We start from the raw sequence: 21880 nt of genomic DNA, 5'->3' as shown, positions 1-21880 counted from the left end.
CCATAACTCGACGCAACGCTATCATATAATGATCGTCATCATCACTTCCCTCTTTCTCACTGCGACAGCATAATAAAATTAATTTCTGGAGTGTTAGGTGCAAAAAGCACGATCTGATTATGAGGCAGGTTATAGTGGAGGCCTAGGTATAAATTTCGACCACCTGGTGTTCGTCAAGGTTTCCTCACAATGCACGAGAGACGGGTGTTGTCTCATTTCGCCCCCGTGTAAATGCGGCCACCGCGAACCCGTGCTTAGCAGTAAGTAAAATGATTGCTAAGCCACCACGGTCGGGCTGCGAAGGAATAGTTAAGACGCTGTTCCCTTACAACAAGCAATGCAGTATCACTTTATATTTTGTTATTTTTGTGAAATGCCCTGCTTTCATTCACGGCGTTATTTATGCACGCAGAACAATTTGTAGAGATTGTACGTATGAGAGTCCACGTGACACATTGCACTCGGAAAACTGCGGTTTCGAAAAGAAAGAAACCTTAATAACGCACGTTCGCGGTAAGCTCCCTCAGGAAGGTTTATTGTGTGCTACCAGCGGTGATCGCGGCACCTTTCTTCGTAATAAAACGCGTTTTTCGGTGACACCAGTTTGTTGGGCTTCTGTAACAGATTAACGATTTTTTTCCCTATGAAAAGACCTCAAAAGTAAAAATTTGTTGAGTAGTTGCATTCTACGATAAGTATATACTTCAGGAAAAACCCTAAAATCAGCTCTCGATGTGTCTACAATGTTTTGGTTTTGCACACTTTATAACCAATAAGTTCGACGGTCAACATGCTCAGTTTCTGCGGTGTTACTGAACGTAACGTAAAAGCGAAGCACTCATGTTTTGCCGTTTAGAGCCTTCATATATAAATTATACATGGCTTTCCCATTCTTTAAAGAATAGAACGTTCAACATAGATTCCATTTTGATTAGGTACGTACAATCTCAGTGTTATCAGCAGGCACATTAAAGAGTGTCAGTTAAGTAAGTCTTAGTTAAGTCTTACTTAACTCGAAAGGCTGAACTAGGCAACAAACTTACATTTAGCGTAACTCAAGATGAGCGTCCTCACGAAAAGTTGACGACAAGGATTCAAGTCCTTTAATCAATCCATTTATTTCCGTATAATTAATTATACAGACCAAAAGAACAGTGAATAACATTTGCCATTCGGCAGCTTGGGGAGCCCGCAGCCCCTTTACATGGTTCCATGACAGCACAAACACATGTTTAGAGATCGTCACACCAGAATAAACGTACCTAAATAAATGCCATATCCACATAACGCTAATTAGCTTCTGCGTAATCATGCACAATATTCAAACATAACTTCGTGTAGTAACTAGTAAGCGAGCCAAATTGGACAAATTTAAGAATATTGAACAGAGGAGAACATTTCGGAAATGTAGGAGCAACTCCAGATTAGAACGGACGTTATGGAGCCAAGTTGTTGTTTTTTTTCTTTATAGAGGATGACGACTGATGGTGGCGTAGCGCAGCTTTTAAAATTCCTTCGCCATAGACGAGGAGATGAGGGTGTGGATAGGGAGCTTAACTACGGTGTAGCGACTTCTCTTTGCATTTTTTTCTATCCATAACTGTTTCCCGATGAATAAGCGATCACCGAGAAGCATAGCTCACTTATACGCGTGTCTGCAACTTCACACCTTCTTGTACATTGTCCGTCACGTTCTGAAATACTGCGGATGCTGAGTAGTGATATCATGCCCTGACCTTGAAATCAAAGAGGCTGTGCAGAATAATAACGTCAGTATTTGCTCGGTCTCTCAGGTGGGCTGCCATTCGCCAGTAGCCAGTCTTGAGATCTATCGACGAAAAATACATTGCATTGCAGGGCCGGTTCAATGCGTCCTCTAGGTAATGGAGTGCGTTTACTTCCTTCTTTGTGACTTCGTTCAGCCGGCGAAAATCGACTCAAACGCTCCTGCTTCCATCGTTCCATTATTCTTCACCAATACTACAGGAGACGCCCACAGCTTCTTTGATGGCTGGATGTCTTCGTCACACAGCATTACACCGACTTGTTGATTCATTACCTCACGTCCTTGTGTTGAACTCCGGCAGTGGATCTGACGGAGTGTCTAGCGCATTCTTTGGTTTGTGCTCAATGCTTAGAAACTGGTGCTTGTCAGACGTTCGACGACGAAGAAAAGCAGACCTTCCAGTGTTACAGGATGCTTTTCACATGTTCCTGTGTACGCCTGGGAAGAGTCGCAATAATATCGGAAGATCGTATGGAAACATGGATCGTTGACCGAGATAGGGCAGAGTCCGACGAGATAAGCACATTTGTGATTGCAGAAACTCCAAATATGTGATCTTAGTGGACTGGTAGAGTTGTTTATACTCCTGGCTAAACTTACTAATCATTACCTACAATCTTTATGCATACAACTGAACTATGCCTCTTACGATGCCGATTTCAATTTCACGGTCGATCAACACGCACTTCAATTTTTTTTTACCATGAATTCAATGTCTGCGGCTGGTCTTGCGCGGAAGGAAATTGTGGTAATGACACAAGGCGCAATATTGATTTGATCGCCTAATAAATAAAAAGTATGGTGACTGAGAAACTAATTCGGTGGTACCGCTTACTCTTTGTACAGCGTTATCGACTTGGTCTATAGGTGTATGACTGCGCCTTGTTGGCGCTCGAACTTCAAGCGGAAATTTACGTCCATTGAGCGTGGAAGAACGACATAGTTGGCGGAGTCCAATCGATGCTGCACTCTAGCTCATGTCGTACACACTCCAATCTGTGTTATTGCGTGTCCTGTAGCTATGTGGATTTGAGGCCCTCGCTTACAGACGTAGCATTCTTGAACTTTGTGGCAGTATACCACTGATGGCGGAATACACGGATCCTGTGTCTGCTAGCGCGGTGATTGTTGGGCCGTTGAGAAGCACGTCGATGTCAGAGGTTCGGTGGCTTGCATTACAGTAAGGTCTCGGCGTCCGATCACGACTTCTTCGTGTTGCGCCGTGTTGCCATGATCACGGCTTCTTGGTGTTGTCCTTAGGCGGCGTAGTCTTTACTTCGAGGCTTCTACTGGATGGCCGCTTTTTGTTGCTGCGTAGTCAAGAAAGATCGTGAAGTGTCATCGTGGATGGCGGTGGGTATTTGACATTTTGACGTATAGCAACCGCACCTTTATCTGTTGCTGCTTTTTGTTTGCCTGGTAAGGGCTAACTAACTGGCTCTAGGTTGTGCCACTATACGGCAGGGTTGCCAACTCGAGTTTATGAAGCCGCGACGCGGGAGGTTAGTGGCGGAGTGGCTGCCCGAGGGCGGCCCTGTCAGTTGTACGTACAGCAAAACTTAACATTTCTTTTAGTCGCGCCGTGTCATGATTTACAACCAAAAATTGTATCTTACGTTCCTGACTAATGCGGCTACCAATATGGCCGCACCAGTTAGGGCATACAACAGGACTAGAACCTTGACAAAAACAAAACTGCCCAAAGTTTATGGCAACGAAACAGAACAGAACAAAACTGTGGTAGGTCCCATCACACGATGACTGTCAAAGGTAATGCCATTTAACAAAATTTGTTGCTGAGCTAGTTGATTCCTGACTTAAAAACGAAGGTTACGAGTGCATCGTTGGAGTTGAAAGTTGGCGCCAGTATATCTCGTTTGTGTCTGACTTCGTCCTCGGCTGTATAGAGCCGTAACCTTTCTTTTTGAAGGTGAAACGAAATAGCGACAAAACGTGTTGCTACCGACAAAACCTGTTATATATGAGGCATGTACGGCAGCAGAAATCCTAGTTCACGCTTCCCAAGGATTTATTGGTGCTATCTAGTGACGCCACCGCAAAGCCTGCGCGTGGCCTCCGAAATGCATGTCACGCCGGTGAGTGCGAAAGCTGAGAAACGCGTCATGCAGCAACTTGACTCCTGGAAACTCCTGACTCCTGACTTCTGGAAACGCTTCGCCATCTAGTGGCACTGCCGAGATGTCCGAGCGTGGCCTCCGAGAGCAGAAACGTACTGCACCGATGCCTGTGACCACTGATAATTGTTCCGTCTATTGCCGCCCACCCAATAGCACATACTGAGTGGTGAAAGTTCGCGCGAAGTTCCTTCAAGAGCGGCTTATACCCAGTGCATTTGTGGAACAGGCTTCCAGTGCATTGGGTAGCTCTTCTTGAGGAAGATGCGGGTTCAATTACGCACTGCATCGATGAAATTTAAAGGATAGTTTTTGGCATTGTAGATGGCACATTCCCAGTGGCTTATACCTACTTGCGTAAGTTGGCGTCGAAGACGTTCATGCAGACCTACCTGCACGTACCCAGTTACCGAAGTTGGCATAGGAAAGGATCACTGACGACCAGAATAATACGTATGTGCATACTCCAAAATATTCAGTCACCGAAGTTGCTCCGATAGTTGATATCTAACTCTGGGACGTCAGTACAGCAGCCCGATGCTCAGCCAATTCAAAAAAAGGCACCCGAAAGCCCTGTAACTCAGGTAGGCTGGAGAACGGTTAGGCACAAACAAACATACACAGATCCACACATACATACGTAGACCACGAAAAGTGTACGAAGTGCTCGAAGAATGCTAACGCATTCACAAAAATAACGTGCAAGAGAGCTAGATTTCAGGCGGTATAAAAAATTGGTGTGTTCATTGTTATCCAGTAAAAGCAAAACGTCAAGACATTTGGCCGACCCGAGTAGGTCGAGTAGGGACATGGGACGTTTACTGAGCAGTGAGGAATTTACCGCTAAATTCGGAACGGTTGGCAGCAATAATGCATGGTTGGTGCTGCGGCGATAGGTAGTATAGGGGTGACAATGAACGGCACGGCCTTCAAGGTCTCCAATGATTCGGTGAGGGGTAGTCGGTGATTATACATTATCGTTCCCCTTGTTGGGGACGCGAAGAGCTGACAGCTAAACTTCGTAGTCCCAGCTCGTGATATGGACACCAGTGTTGCATGTGGCCCGCTTCTCCACAGCGATAACATGGCGGGCAGTGGTAAAAATGCGCCAAGCATCTGTTTTCCTTGGCGTGTGGCATGGGTGGACATGTGCGTGCTCTGGCGGCAGCGGCTGGCGACATAATACCGGAGTTACTTGGCCCTGGCCTGGAGTGGGAACCTAGTGTAATGCGACGGTGGCATAGGTCAGTGCTTCCGGCTGAAGCGATTCAGGATGTACTTCTGAAACTCCCAGCGAGCCCTGCATCTGTCCTCAGATGATGTCGGAGATGGAGGCCATTGAGGCTGCTACGCAAGGAATAGTTTACGCACTTCCTCGCACACTGATGGTCTTCTTTAGCTCATCAGAGCGTAGTGCTCATGTTTCACACTTTCCATAGGCACATGACGGTAATATTGCCTAGTGCTCATTTTAAATGTCTTGGCGGTGGTCATGGCTGTCGGCAATTATGCCACAAATGTATTGGGTGGACAGTGAATTATTTCCGCGAAGAGGTCTTGCTTGACACATCGCATCAACGCGTGAACTTTCTTCCGACATGTCGGTGTGAGAATGTAAAAACAGGTCAGCCATTTCCGTGAATATTGTGATGTTCTCACAAGGTATCTACACAGGAGCTTCTAGCAGAGCTTCGGCACTTTCAGTGCGCACCACGCTTGTAAAGGTGCCCAGGAAGGTGCAGCGTCACAGTTCCCACATTACCAGGTTAGACACCTGGCTCTGGAACCAAGTCCTCCTGGCATCGTGCAATGAGAAAATACATGCTGCAACTTGTCGCCGTAATTCCGATTGTGAAACGTAGTAACCCTTTCGTATCTCTACAGCCATCTTTCCGGGTCTTCAAATGATGACCTACGAAAAATTGGTTTCTCTCTTTGCTGCAGCGCGATGGGTGACACTGGGAGTTAGAGATGGATGTTCGTGGCTTGTGGTGGTGGTCCGAGATGGCGCTCCTCGATAGCCCGTATGCACGCTGGCAGCGCGAAGGACGAGCCAGAGTCTGCTGAAAGACAGCGCTTATTTCTCCACCAAAAGGTCCGGCCGGGCTGCTCCCAGACTAACTCCCCTCGTCTCATCCCGAGCGCCCGTTTTCAAGGGCTTCGATTGGCTCGTTCAAACAACCACAACAAAAACTCGTACATCTTCTGACAGTCTCTGCTTCCCCCACCCTCACCACTGCAGCAGCAGCACTTATCTCGTCAAACCCCGCATGTCTTTTCAGTCACTCCCTGCCGGCTAATTGCCCCCGTCGTGCCCGTTTGAGCAAACAGTTACCGGCAGCTGGCCTTCTGGAGCAACCTGGGTTTAAAAACCCGCATCCAGCGAAATTCTATTCACCTCTAAATTTAGGATTCACCGCCAGAGTGCACTTCCACGAAATACACTTCCCCCGTGTGCATTGTCATCTCTCTGCTCACTCGGTGCTCGCTCACTCCCTGCTCACTCTGTCAGCTCGGTGGACGCCATTACAGGTGTCAACATAGTTTTCCTGACGCTGCCCATGTGCATTGCTGAATGATCGGTGCTACTGCAGCTGCATCCAGTAAGAAGAAGACAGCTAAGAAAATCATGGTTTGTGGTAGCAAATTCCCCAACTCCTACACTCCCAAACTGACTCTTCCTCCCTCAAAAATGTTACTGCGCATTCGTTCACGTAACATGACAAAAAAAGAAACGTTTTCTTTCAAAATTACAAAATAAAGGGGAGAAAAACGTATGCAACAAACACCTGTTTCAAACCTTGCCCGTTCACAGATGTTGCCGGCGATGACACGTATGTGCGACACAGTCACACATAAACAAAAACTGCGCCAAGCACATGTCCTAGCATGAGATATACGCTTCCAGCTCTCTCTGGTTCTACAAGCACTCTAAATAGGAGCAACTGGCACATGGTAGCTTATCGACCGTAATTTGCGCGGTTTGAATTGTCAACAGCACGTCACGAACATTCTATCAGCGCACTGTAATATGCAGTACTCGGCGCAAACTACGGTTCCTCTATGGACACTTCCAAAATAACCATTTATTTTTAGACGCCGAAACATACTGCGAACTTATCATAGTCAGCCCAGATATGATAACGTACTCCCACAACAGTCTAACACAACAATCAAGAATTCTCGGCGAAATCGAAGCAACGCCACAACATATCAAAACGAGTGCTTTGCATGTAACAACACCTCTAAGAACACATTAGCTAGAAATAGCGGGTACAATAAAAGAACGGCATTACTTGAATGTAATGAAAAACATCTGGGCTGCATTTCAGTATAAACAATGCATCGCAAACTCAATGTTCAAGGAGAGAAGTACTTGTTTCTGTATTTTCTGACTGAAGTACGAAAGAGTAACTCCAGCCTAACTGAGCGCACCCTTTATGTGTACGATTTCCAGGTCATACTTTTGGAGCGCCAATGTCCAACGTGTGAGACTTACACCGGAGGGAACAGAGCGGGTTAAAATAGTCAGCAGGACGTAGTCAGTCGTAATCCTGACCTTTTTGTCGAAAAGCCACGTGTCTAGGCTGCTTCCATTGTCCTTTAACTCTTCACCCAGCATTACGTTGGCTTCGCAGCACGCGTCGTCCTCAACCCGTTCGGCCTCTCATTGAGAGCATCCCGTGCTATGTTATTGTAGCTGGTACGGGTGGCGGAATCGACATTAATTCCCCTCATGAAAGTAGCTTCTTGCTCAGGCAATGCGTCCACTAAGCCACACTCACTGATTTCGACGTCACGTACTGACTCGTCCAGAGCGACACGAAGACTTTCGTAGTCGTCTAGAGTCGGTAGCAAGTCACTGCTCGTGCCATACTACGGACGCACCACGCTGAGCAATGGTGCGCGCTGAGTAGCATTGCCTGAACGACTCGGGAGGCCCAGGGAAACGTACATAACGTCTGTAGCCACGACTTGACCAAATGCACCCGTGCGCTTCATGCACTCGCGTATTTCCCAGCTACACGCTATTGCTTGCGGACTTATCCGAGGCCCCGACAGAAAACGTTCTCTTACATGTGCCTTTATTTTTCTCCGCTGCGGGATAAATCACTATGGTCGATGTCACGCAGCGATTTCCAGTCCCTCCGAAAATATCTCGGCTCTCCGCAAGCGAAGCACAGCATGCGGTTAGTGCGCAAGTTACTCGCATAATGTCTGCCCTGTGAGACAGAAAGTAGCTCTTTTGGTGTCATACTCTCGTGGTAGCTTGTTCTCGCTTTATGTGACTTGCTTTCTTCAAAGTTTGCCGCCAGCTCTGCTGAATATTTCACCTGCAGCCAGTTTTTCATGTCGCCTTGAGTAATACTGTAAATTCTAAATACAGCACAAGATACGCATGGACATAAAGACGCGAAAGACGCGGGAAAACGCTACTACCAGCTGTTTATTCCAGTCGACACACCCTGAGATATTAGAAAGTGAGCCACGCGCAAGTGTCATGGCCGTTTTTTCATGCAAAGGTGACAAAGGTGACTAAAAAGTGAAAATAATGCTGCTTACATTGGACAGCAGAATTCCACGAGCCCATTTCTGCACAGTGCTAAAGAATAGATGCTTCGCTTACACAGATAGATGAATTTTTGTGGATATGGAATGCTTCTAAAGCAAGTCGAGCCGTGCGGTTTGCAGACTTGCCTAAAATAGTAGTCGCAGAAAAACGTGCCTCACATCCACACGTGATGGTATGAGCAACAAAATGTGCTTGCTTGTCCTCTTTTTTTCTTAACTTCTAGCGCGTGCTCCCTGAGGCGGTGGTTGATGCAGTTCGGTTTGGCCGATGTACACATTTCCGCACATCAACGGAACTGAATATGCCCCTCCTGTCGTACACCTTACGTAGGGGTGTTCACGTCTGGTTTTGCAACCGCGCTTGCTGTCAACGGAAATAGTAAGGCAGAACCTGTAAAACTTATTAGGAGCCGTAAAGACCACAGGAATACGATGCCTGTCCGCGACTTTCTTCAGGTTGTGAGACTTTATGCATATAAGGCATTACTAAGGGCCTCCCGTCCGTCGCTGGGTCTGCATGCTTTCCGTTCCGCCTCTGTTCTTTTCGTTTGGCAGGAGAGATTCGGCTACGGCACCAAACAAGCAACTGAGGAAATGCCGCCGCCAATAGACGACCAGTCTTATTATCAAAGCTCTGCTGCATTTTGTGCGGGCACGAGCGTTCATTTCCTCGGGAATTTGGGGGGTCCACAGCAAGGAGTCGGCGTTTTTGAGCCGCACCGGGATCATGGTGTCTTTCGTGGGCGTGGAAGCGAAGACGGCTCCTAACTCTTTAGCGTACTTGCCCATCCCGCTCGTCTAGCTCCGTGCTTACGCTGCATCTTGTAATAAGCCCGAGGATTTCACTTCTCTATGTCAAGCTGAATACTAACGGTTTCTATTTCTATGTTCAACTCGTGAGTGCGACCTGATTCATTGGAGCTGCCACTAACATCCAATCTCTGATATGTGTCCTCTTGACGAAGCTGTCCTCGCCGAAGCGCTGATCACGCCATGACACACTTGCTGCTCGCAGACGTTCCTTGCTCATCCGCTCTCGCATCACTGTACGCCCGCAACTCTCGTCATAGGATTCTTCGGCTGCTGGTCATTCGGGTTGCTGCTGGTGCACTTCAAAGGTGCAACAGCACCTTCCGAATTTTCTCGGTGTCTGTACCCTTTTCGTGCCTGTCTTGCGACGGCAGGTGAGCGTCTTAAAAGGCGGTCTGGTTGTGACGCTGACGAAACAGCTCATCTCCACCAGGGCTCATGTGTGTCTTTCGCTGTGGGCTTTGCCGATCCGGTATTCGAATGCGCCAGTTTGAGAAGAATGTTCGTTATTTGTGGTGGTGGCCGGAGATGACGCCTCTGCATTGCCCGAGAGCACGCTGGAAACGCCAACGAAGAGCCAAGTTCTGGTGGAAAATAACGTTTGTTTCCACAGCAAAGTGCCCGGTCAGGCTGTGTGCAGCCAACCTGCCCTCGTCTCATCTCGAGCGCCGGCTTTTAAGGGCTTCGTCTCGCTCACTCAAACAACCCCCACAAAAATGCGTACCTCTGAGGGTCTCTGCCCCCCACCACCTCCCGCCTTTACGAAGCAACACTCAGCCGGCTAAACCCCGCAAGCGTTTTCAGCCACTCGCTGCGGGTAATTGCCCCCGACATGGCCGCTTGAGCAAACTGCTACTGGTTAGTGGCGCTCTACAGCATCCTGGGTTGAAAAAGCCGCCATCAAGCGGAATTAATTTCTCCCTAAATTACGCACCAGCAGCCACGGCTTACTTCGACGAAACACAATTTCCACGCTTGCTTTGTCATCTCTTTGCGCATTGGCTCGAGGGACGCAGCCATGGATTTCAACATAATTTTCATGACGGCCCCCGTCAGGAGAAGCTTTGCAAGCACTTTTTCTAACTCTGACCACTCTCAAACCGGAGCTACCACACAAAGCTATATGCAGCTGGCAATACTGACATTATCTGAGCCTGCGATGCATTTTACTTTTCTGTCATACAAATGGAATCTGATAAATATGAAAAATAAGGTCACTAGCTGCAATATTTCAATAACGCTATATGCGAACGTTTAGAAAGGCATACGAAGGTATACGAAGCATTTCTATATTTATTTATGGAAACCTATTATCAATAATTATATTCAGGTTAAATCAAAAGAGCAAACCGGTCATGACAACCTTGGATAACAAACCACTGCCTCAATATAATAAAAAAGAAAGATAATCTTTTAAAGTAGTTCTTGACAACACGTAATCCTGCAGGCTAGAAAAACATTTACATAACACAGGAAGAAAACGAACTCGCCGCTACGTAATGCGAAGCGCAATTATCTATTCAATTTCTTACAGAGTGATCAGTATGACAAAGCAGATCTTGTATGGAGGAAAATTAATGAACATTTACAACGGCCATGTGGCCATCAAAACATTACTGAAATAATTTTAAATGTCAAACCTGTTTATGGTTACAACCTTGTAGAAGCCTTTAATAACTTCTTTGCACACATGGTCAATAGTTCTTACCACTCTGCTGCTACAAGAATGCTCCCCAGGAACATAAACAGCTTGTGTCCTAAACCCACAAATGAAGTAGAAGTTCATGAAATATTCGCTTCACTAAGCATCTAGTACAACGTCATTCGGCATAGACGACATACACATACAACCTACTAAAAATTCACTTGACTTAATCTTAGCACCACTTGCTCATGTATTTGATTTGGCTCTCGCTACGGGAGAGCTCCCTGAAAAGATGCAAGTATCGAAAGTTATTGTGGTTTTTAAAGGGGGCACTATCACAGCTTGCCAACTACCGCCTAATTTCTATTTTGCCTGTATTTTCCAAAGGCTTGGAAAAGATACTGCATGACCGAATTTCAAACTTCGCTGAGAAATTCAATCTAATAAACACCGTTCAATACGGCTTCTACAAGGGAACGTCCACTGAACAAGCTCTTTTAGCTCGAAAAGAAATTATACTGAATGGATTTGAAGAAAAGGCGCTCGCAGCTGGCTTGTACGTCCGTTTTTCAAAGGCATTCGACTGTCAAAACCACACAACGTTGCTAAATACTCTGGAACATTACGGAATACGAGGCTTCCCTTCAATGCTTATAACTTATTATCTCTGATACCGCATGCAAAGTGTTTGTATAGATGATACCTTATCTACGCCTAAAACGATAAGCTCTGGAGTTCCCCAAGGGAGTATTCTTGAACCACTGTTCTTCAATTCTTATGTCAATGATATTACTAACGTAAAGGAAAAACCAACATTCATCATGCACGCAGATGACACAACACTTCTATTTCGTCATACTGAACGCAAATCGCTTCACCGTGACATAAATGAATGCCTTGAAAATTTGAGCGTATGGAATACATTGAACTCATTAGAGATAAATGCCAACAAATCCAAAGCCATTCTTTTCATAAAAAGCGCTAAAGGGAAAGATGAAGTCGAAGGAACACGTACGACAGGACTGGCGCTTCCAGTCCTGTCATATGTGTTCCTTTGGCTTCGTCTTCGTCTTTAGCGGTTTTTTAATGAAAAGTGTCAAGATGAGCCAACTCGCACAAATCAAGGTATTGTTCCATTCTTTTCATTTCAAGACAATCGAACGCCGGACTAACAGGACACCTTATTCTTAACAATTCTGCTGTGGAGCTGGTTGACTCAATTAAAATACTTGGAGCATACTTTCATAAAGGTATGTCTCGGGATACGCACATCAAATACATAATTACTCGAATGTCAAAAGCTGTAGTCATATTGGCGAAATTTTATTTTTTCTACCATCTATTATTAAATTGTCTATCTAGTACGCACTGTTTGCCTCTCACTTCAATTATTGCCTACTTGTTTGGGGTTAAACACCTTTAATACACCTAACCTTTTGTCATACGCTTCAAAATAATTCACTTCTTCGACACACAGCTGGTGAGCCTTTCGACGCGCATACTAAACCCCTTTTCAAGCGCTTTCACCTCATCTGCGCTCCCAGTGTTTACGCATATGCGCTGACAATGAAATACAAACAAAATATTATCACCCTTGACAAGATGCTTGATTCTATTGCTCATTTAACATTGAAGACACGCATTTACCCTACATGTCCTATAGATATTTGGAGCATGCCATATTACCGTACATATTATGGTACGCAGGTGCTCCGACACACACTCCTTGTTCTTCTGAATTATCTGCATGAGAACGAGATTGCAATAGAAAATGTAAATAAAAAATCTTTACGCAAATTTTTGTTAAGCAACTATAGGACACCTTGTATTCATGTTGCGTATATTTTGTATAATTTCCTCATATTAAACTCATTCACATTGCTATATGCTTTATATTCTCTTTTTTATTCCTTTATGTTACTCATGCCTGAGCTTGTATCACACTTGTAGAATAATTGCGAATAAACTTTATTATTAAGTGCATTTATTTTATTTTATTTTTTCCCTGGGCACCACGGCTGTCCGTCATGTAAGCGAGGGCCTGAACTTTCGTCAAATGAAGTAGTTTTCACTTTTTGTTCAGGCCTCCCTCTATTTCTTTAAAGAAAAATAATGATGATTTTATTTGATTTGATATCACTACCTTTGTATTTAATTCCATAAACACTTAATTTACTGACCAATTCTTCATGGAATCTTATGGTACAGATATGGATCAACTGTACACAGATAAATGGCACTTCCGTTTCAAAGTTGACTGATTCTTCTCCGTGTTACGTAAGTACTTCTAATCTTTCTCGAAACGTATGACTAATGGATCACTGCAAGAACTTCTTTGGAAGCTAACAATTTAGACAATCGGATGTCATCTGTGTTTTTCAAAGATAAGAACCACTGTCCAGTACCTTTTAGACCCTAAGGTTAACAGTGGTTGCAGTTCCTGGTCAAAAGCACTTGACATTTGTGTCTCAAAAGCTGCTTCCTACTGATTGTTTAAATAATTAATTAATGCCACAGACTGTAAGAATTAAAAAAATCTTAGCGAGCGCAACCCACGACCATCAACATCATTCCATTTTCACTTTGTAGAAGAGTGCGATTGCTGCCACTGATATTCTTCACGACAACCACTCCCCACGGACCAAGGAGCCCTCCGGCCGACTTAGGACAAAGACAGCACAGACGGGCCGGTGCTCAGTTTGGGTCGCGCGACGTGAATAGCAAGACGGCGCCACAGTCGCTTAGTTTTCTCTTGGTGTACCATGGTCAATGAATAGTGTGAGGGTGAAAGAAATGACGAACATGCTTAGCGGTGGCAGCTGGTAGCGCAGTTTTTTCGACGCACCGTGTGAAATGGTTCGTGGAAACAATTACCGAGCGGTTGCCAACGGGTCTCTTAGAGAGGGGCGTTTCAACAACGATCTCTGCATGATGGAATGGTTAGGCCGGGGAGTCTAAGAGTTGCAGGGAACCAGTTGGACCGTGAGGGGATGCCTTGCGGCGTTCGCACGCACAGTAGGACTGGGCACAGTGGCGAACGTATCTGTTGTCACGCCAAGTATATCCGAGTCAAAATCGGGACTAGGGCCCACACAATGAAATGTTCCTTTCCTTAGACCGCTTCCCAACCTTACATGAGTCCTCCTGACAGGGAAGGACCAATAGAGGAAGCAAGCGTACTCTGAAAGCTCCCTTCGCCCGTCTTTACGTAAGAAACGGTTGCCGCATACCTGAGTTCGAGATGATCTCTTAAAATGTTTACACGAACACCATTATTCAATAAAAAAACGTATCGTCGCATAAATTCTAAATTGAAGTACTGATATAGAGTCGCGTGCACTCTTTCTTCTAGGTTTGTTTACTAAACGAAAAAGAAAATACCAAATTATAGCGCAAAGCCTGATGGGCTCCAGTAACCCTGGCACCGCCGGCGTCGTGCAACACCTAGCAACGCTCCAGAAACGCCTAGGAACGCTACTCATGCCGAACGTGCGATTGAAACGAACATGCCTGGCAAGACTTACCGTGCTCGCGCTTCTACGCACGGGCGCGACAGTGCGCATGTGCAAGCAAACGCCACGTGGCTAAGCTGTGAGGTGAAGCGCATGTTCAGGGCCAGGAGCTGCGTAAGGACGCATGAAGGTAGCTTTGGAGCGACCTTACGCTGAGGAGGCACCAAGGAAGCCTTCGCTGAAGGTCCCTCAGTAAGGAATCTTTCAGAGTGACATAAAGTGGTCTCATTGAAATGAACGCTTCCTTACTGAGGTAAGACAGTTTCGTTGCTTAGTCCTAGGTATGTGGCCGCTTCAGGGGCCTACTGGGAAATGGCTCGGAATGTGCTGCGTAGGTCACATGGAATAATAAGCAGCAACCTACGGGCGTCAGTTTGGTAGTATCGTTGATGCACAATGTCATTGTGAATAACAATGACGTGCTTTACGACGGAGAGACCGCAAGGTAATTGCATTGGAGAGAAAAGACAATAATTTCAGCTCAGCAATGATACAGTGATGATTACGCTGCTCGGCAGACATTTCAGTCCTGATGAATGACCAAGTATGGAAGAATCGCAGGTAAAAAATATTATGGCAGAACTCATGTCACGGTTATTGTCGACAGTATTGCGATTAGCATTTGAGCGGTGTAGCAACAATCAGTATGTTTGTAGTCACCTTATTTAATATCTGTAGTCGTCACTCCGAATGTTCCATTGCTTCAGCTATGCTTGAGGACCACTGCACTTTATTATATAAGGGCAAATCAGAAAGTCATTGCCCCTTCCTTTTTAGCCAAATTATGGCTGTAACTACGAAGGCAACATATCTATTCGCAGAGGTGGACCTTTCATGGACCGGCCCGGCCTTATCTACCGGTAGCTCCGCGGCAAGGCGCTGCGGCCACTTGTTGAAGCTGGCGGTTCTGATTCACACGTCCACGGGGTACGAGCAACGAAGTGTGATTCCCATCCATTCGAGCAAGCGACGAGCACCCAGCGATATGCACAGGAAAATACAGCCCATGCGTGGCAAAACATCTCTCGCTTTAAGAAATGTAAGGTGGTTGTGTTGTGAGTTTGCAAAAAGCCGCAAAGACATGCATGACAATGAGCATTCTGATAGGCAACTTGCGCCTTCTGAGATCGCCGAAGAGCGTTCATGCTGGATTTCATGCCACAAGGTGCAACACCAATGCCGACAATCACTGTTCCGCGCTGTCACGTCTCCTGGCCGCCATCAGCTGAAGACGCCAAGGGGTTCTCGTTGTGGACAATGCGGTTATCCTCCACGACAATGCGAGGCCACATGTGGCATTCAGACGCACTGAGAAGCTCCGGTCATTTCACTGGGAAAGTCTGGACAACGCACCATACAGTCTGAACCTCGCCTGTAATGAGCACCACGTTTTCGGTCCACTGAAGAAGCTCCTGACAGGACAGCGATTAACGTGCAACTATGAAGTCAAGATAGCAGTCTGACGGGGGTTACATTGTCAGCCGGATGAATTCTACCACAGGGGCATCTCAAATTTAGTGCTGCGACGTGACAAATGTCTGAACCGGGGAAGAAGCTATTTGCAAAAATAGTGTAAGGTACGTAGAATATATTACATATATTTTTAATTACCTCTATGTACCTTAATTTCGCTAACAAGAATAGGCGCAAAGACTTTCTGATTCGCCCTCGTACATCAACGACTTTCATACCAAAATTTTTTATTCAAATATTGTAGGCTGCTTAATATACTGCATAAGTTTTATCCCCTGTGACCATACTTCAATAGACATTGGCCTTCATACTATTTACAGCTGGTTTTCCCATTGGCTATTGAAGCTTAACATCAACAAATCTAAAAGCATGAGCATTCCTCTGCTGCATTAGGCAACAAATCATGCTGACTACACCCTTAATAGCACACCCCTAACTGCTGTTGCTTCTCACAGATATCGCGGCGTCATTATATCAAAGAATCTATGTGAAGCTTGCCTGTTAATGACGTTGTCAACAACGTTAAGCGCATGCTAGATATCGTGCGTCGAAGCTTTTCACGGGCCACTACTAATTACTAAAGTTTCAATTTCGCAAAAGCCGAACTTCAGTGTGCCTCCTTTTCTTCAGAATCCTTTCCATGTAACACTACCTAACCTTTTAGAGTCCGCCCGAGATCGTAGAACCCGTTTTATTACTTGTAACTCTAGTAGCTACTCTAGTATTTCCGGCCTGAAACTAACGCTTGACCTGCCGCACCTCGCTATGCGGCGAAAGTGTTCTCGACTGTGCCTCTTCCATAAAATATTTTAGTTTGGTAAAGTACTTAGGCAGGAGTTGCTCCATCGGTCATAGTCTCGCATTGATCATCCGCGAAAGGTTGCTGCGCCGGTTTGTCGGAAAAAAATATTTGCTCAAACTAATCGATACAATGAGCCTCGGAATACTGGAACCACCTCCCTGCGTCCATCGCTGCTGTCCCTTAATTCCAAGATTAACAAGACCGTATCTAACATTTGTAGTTGTTCTCGTCCCTCGTCTCTCTAAAACCTTCTGGTGATGCAGAGTAGGAAAATGCATTTTTTTTACTTATGGCGTTTTACGCGCCAAAACCACTTTCTGATGATGAGGCACGCCGTAGTGGGGGACCCCGGTAATTTCGAGCATCTAGGGTTCTTTAACGTGCACCTAAATCTAAGTACACAGATGTATTTGCATTTCACCCCCATTGATATGCGGCCGCCGTGGCCGGAATTAATAATATTTGGGGTTTTACGTGCCAAAACCACTTTCTGATTATGAGGCACGCCGTAGTGGAGGACTCCGGAAATTTTGACCACCTGGGGTTCTTTAACGTGCACCTAAATCTAAGCACACGGGTGTTTTCGCATTTCGCCCCCCATAGAAATGCGGCCGCCGTGGCCGGGATTCGATCCCGTGACCTCGTGCTCAGTAGCCCAACACCGTAAAAAATAAATAAATAAATACATAAATACGTAAGTAAATAAGTAGAGGTGACAGTTTACGCAGTCATCCCTATTTGCTTATGACATTTATCTTTCCATGGCTGCCTTCAGCATGGCGGCATGACGACGACTCTATCACGCCCATGCAGTTGGAACAATGACTGGAAAAGAAAGAAGGATGTGTATGAAGCGACAAGGATGGCATGACGACTAAGGCACGATTACAATGAGATGATGATTCTTAAATGATGCCCATGGTATAACGACAGCTTCACTACAACAACATGAAGACATGACGATGACGGTATGAAGGTAAACGGCTGATCGACCTGTCATGACGAAGATGACATGAAGTTGACGCAATGAGGGCGATGACGTGACAACGGCGGCCAAATCACGATTGAATGGCGACATCATGTTTAAGTTAGAATAAAATAGAAATCACGTCTAGATGACAGTGGAATGAAGATGACATCATTATGACACTGGTAAGTTGTTATTGAACTGATGGGAATGGCAAAGCTACGGCGTGACGACAATGTTCTGACGACAATGATGTGACGACTCTGCGAAGATGACAGCATGACGCGAGTCGTTTGTCAAAGTTACAATAACGAAGTTGGCGACAATCGCAGCATCACCACTATGGTATGCAACGAATGCACGATGACGACCGTATGACGATAAGACAATGACAGTGACATCTCAATGGCATGAGGCCAATTGGATGAAGACAAATGCGGGACGACGACAGTATCACGAAGCAGTTTTGAAGATGATGGTGTGACGACGACAGCATGCTAAGAGTCGTTTGATAAAGCTGAAGTGACGACGATCGCACAGCCACGACGGCACGACGATGCCGGTATGACAACGGACGCATGGTAGTAACTATCTGACGCTGACACAATGACCACGGTGACATAAGAACGGTGGCTGTACCCTAATTGAATGATAACGCCTTGATTTAAGAAACATTGGCAGAGTATCGACGTAGATGGAAAGTCGAAGGTACTATCATGACAACTTTTTGATGATGACAGCGTGATGACAATTATATGACAGAAGTCGGATATAAACGGCGTCAAACCAACGGCGATAGCATCACAATAACGGTATGAAAACGAATGCATGACGACGGCACAATTCTTATGATCGTATCACACTAGTACGAAAATAATGGGATGACGATGAGCGTATTGCTGCAATGACGCTAAGAGGAACGTAAAAAGTCTGTATGACAACAGTGGCTCGAAGACGAGAGTCGGATGGCGAAGCTGGACTGATGGTGACGCATACTGCCTCGTTACATTACGAGTTGGAAGACAAAACTGGAATGACGATACAGCGACCACGACTGCATTCCGACTACGAGCACACACCTCGTGTCGCAATCTGTTAGACAGCTTGACCATGACCACGACGGCGTCCCGACCCCAGGCACATACCTAACCTCCCAAGCTGATATACAATTTGGGCCACTGTGTAGGCATAATAGGATGGACAGACAGACAGACAGACAGACTCAAAATGCCTGAAGTAGGAAAAGAATGCTAACAGGAATAAAGCGAGTAAACAGGGTCTCAAGGGCTCAGAGAAAGGGACAGGGCGATCCGAATTTCGTTTTCTGTGAGGTGCAAAACAAAACCTTGTGACCTAGGCAGCCAGTCAGACCTTTCTAGGAAGATAGAAGATGGCCGTCATGGCTGACAAGCAGCCGCTCACTCCCCAGCCACTAGAAGTCCCCCTAGTTGAGGAGAGCGATGCGGAGAGGCCCGCTAAATATGGCAATCGCTAATGAGCAAGAAGCAGCATCTGGTAAGGCCAAATCAGAGATTTACGAGATGCGCTCAGAGTCTCAGTGAGAGCATTAGGCAGATGAATGAAAACCTCTGGCTCTTCCAATACAACATTGCTTCCATAGAAGAGCGCGCTAATCAGCGGACTAGCAAAGGTCAGTCCTTAGAAAACGTGTTGGCACCTGTGGTGGGGAATAAAGCTCCTACACACCCCGCAACAGCCTCGACTAGCCACAGCGCGAGGGCGATCGGCCCTGCGAAGCTTAGCACAGCAACGCAACAGCAATACGACGGCCTCACAAACTAACTCATTCAGGATGTGGCAACGGGACTGCAGGGGTTTCCCTTCCAATAGGGCTCACTTGCAACAATTTGCTCACACGCAGAGGAGCCACATGCTATATTTATGCAAGAAACACTAAACTCTAACGTCACGCTGTCCGGGTACAGGCCGATAATGAAGTATGAGAAATGGAGAAATGACGGGGGTGTCGGAGTACTGGTTAGCAACGAGCTGACTAACATCACTCAAGACATCACGACGACCGCAAGTAAAGCCGAATACATAACGATAGCAATTATTCCCCGCTTAGAGAACCACCAAAGGTATATTGATCCTAAATATAAATGTCTACAGCAGTCCCAAACACCTCAGGCAGCGCTTCAAAGCCGTAATCACCAAGGCCCCGCAATTAGTGCACGACTCCCCTTTCATGAAAACGGGTGACACCAACGCCCTGTATCACACCTGAGGCTACCCATATAACACTCACCAGGGGGAGGACCTGTGGGGCGACGCTATGAACCTAAAATTGGTTCTAGTCACGGACCTGGCATTCCCCACCAGATGCAGAACATCGTCGAGCCATGACGCGACACCGGATCTCACCTTTGTCAGGAGCATCACAGCGGTCAAGTGGACACAGCTAGGGGCAGACTTTAGTAGCGACCATTATATTTTGGCCACGCACATCCCCGTCGCGTAGAAGAGACAGCGCATGTTATAGTACACAGACTGGGACAAGTTTGGCAAGATTAGGGAAGAGCAAGCGGAGAGTGAGGACAAGCCCAGCCTCGAACAATGGGGGTTGGCAGGTAGGATAGAACAGCCAGGCTACCGCCGAAGAGCTTTGCAGCAACCTCCCGGTGGAAAAGAAGAACAATCGCGTGGCTCACCTGTTGGAGGCAGGTGAGCCACGCGATTGTTCCTCCGCTCCATGTGGTAGGGACAACGCCTCAGAACCGCAGGCTCAAGAAAAGATATCAGGAATGAACAGAACTATAGAGGAACATTGCAGAGCCCTCTCTAAACAGCAATGGGGTGAAGTGGTAACTGGATCGACGGGTAGATGCGCAGCGGGGGAACCTGGAATCTCCTAAAACATCTCCTCGACGAGATGAATACTAAATCCAACCAACGCAACACGCTGGCACGAACCCTACACGCAGCCAAGCGTGAATCTTCCAGCGAGGAAATGTTATGTAGACTCGCGAAGAAGTATCTATCCGTCGCATCGTGACCTACACCACCTTTACCTGATTTTAAAGGCTCCGGGAAACCTGAGCTCGACGCAGAATTTGGGATTAAGGAGACCAGGCAGGCGCTCCACGACCTCAATAGCAGATCGGCTCCTGGTCCGGATAAGATCACAAAAAATCACCAACAGAACCTGGACGATAAGTCCATCAAATACCTGATGGACATCATTACCCAGCATGCAGTAGTGGTGAAGTACCAGAAATGGGGAAATCGGCCAACACCATCCTAATCCCCCAGCCAGGTAAACCGCCACGCCTCGACAATCTCCGCCTAGTTTCGCTCAGATTATGCCTGTGGAAGGTTGCTAAGCACGCAATCCTATACAGACTTTCTCGCTACTTGGAGGACCAAGCCGTTTACCCAAACAACATGATCGGCTGCAAGGCAGGACTCTCGACGCAGGACGCGATGAAGCTCGTCAAGCGTCACATTACTGACCGTAATACATGGGACACGAGAGCCATAGTTAGTCTAGATATAGAAAAGGCCATTGAAACGTTCTTCACTCGTTCGTTTTGGACACGATCTCTAGCCTTAACCTGGGGCAGTACTTTTATTTCTACACACGATCGTTCCTGTCAGAGAGAGAACCTACCATTAAGCATGGGGACCTGACTTCAGACATGATCAGGCTGCGGTCTAGGGGGATGCCATAAGGGGCAATCATATGCCCTACCCTTTTTGACCTCGCCATGATTGGTTTATCCAGGAGACTCTCCAACATCGATGGTATCAGTCACACTATACACGCAGGCGACGTCACCATCTGGTATACAGGTAGTAGCGATGGACAGGTAGAGAGGGCCCTGCAAGAGGCGATTCATGCTACCGAGAATTAACTCGAGCCTACGGGCCTTCGCTGCTGACCGCACAAGTCGCAAATGCGACTATATCGTGCCAAGCGCAGAGTCCCCAAACCAAAGGAACGAAAGCCACTCGCCGATGCCGATTGCCACATCAAAGTGCACACAAACGATGGCGGCTATATACCGAGGCTGAATGCCATCCACATTCTCGGCATGATGATCGATTCGAGAAGCTCTAACAACCAGGAGGTGCTGCGACTCGCTAAGAAGAAGGACAATGTCATCAGACTAAGAAGGAGAGTGACCAACCGGCAGCAGGACCTCGGACAAGGTGAC

At 46.5% G+C, this 21880-nt stretch overlaps 1 protein-coding gene across 4 annotated transcripts in view; it reads left to right on the top strand.

Annotated features, from left to right (window-relative positions):
• Positions 1–21880, top strand: part of LOC142574355 (uncharacterized) — a 135625-nt gene that overhangs the window by 92691 nt on the left and 21054 nt on the right. For 2 of the 4 annotated variants that reach the window (XR_012826509.1, XM_075683459.1), the window contains one exon: positions 13157–13225. The exons of the other annotated variants lie outside the window; for them this stretch is intronic. Coding sequence is in view for 1 of the 2 variants with exons in the window: in XM_075683459.1 (XP_075539574.1) it covers positions 13157–13225 (69 nt within the window). In the remaining variant the exon portion in view is untranslated. The remainder of the gene's footprint in view (positions 1–13156; positions 13226–21880) is intronic. 4 annotated transcript variants of the gene reach the window in all.

The sequence above is a fragment of the Dermacentor variabilis genome, chromosome 3, assembly GCF_050947875.1.
Source record: "Dermacentor variabilis isolate Ectoservices chromosome 3, ASM5094787v1, whole genome shotgun sequence".
NCBI lineage: Eukaryota > Metazoa > Arthropoda > Arachnida > Ixodida > Ixodidae > Dermacentor > Dermacentor variabilis.
The sequence above is the reverse complement of the archived record's forward strand: the minus strand, read 5'-3'. Positions and strand labels throughout refer to the sequence as shown.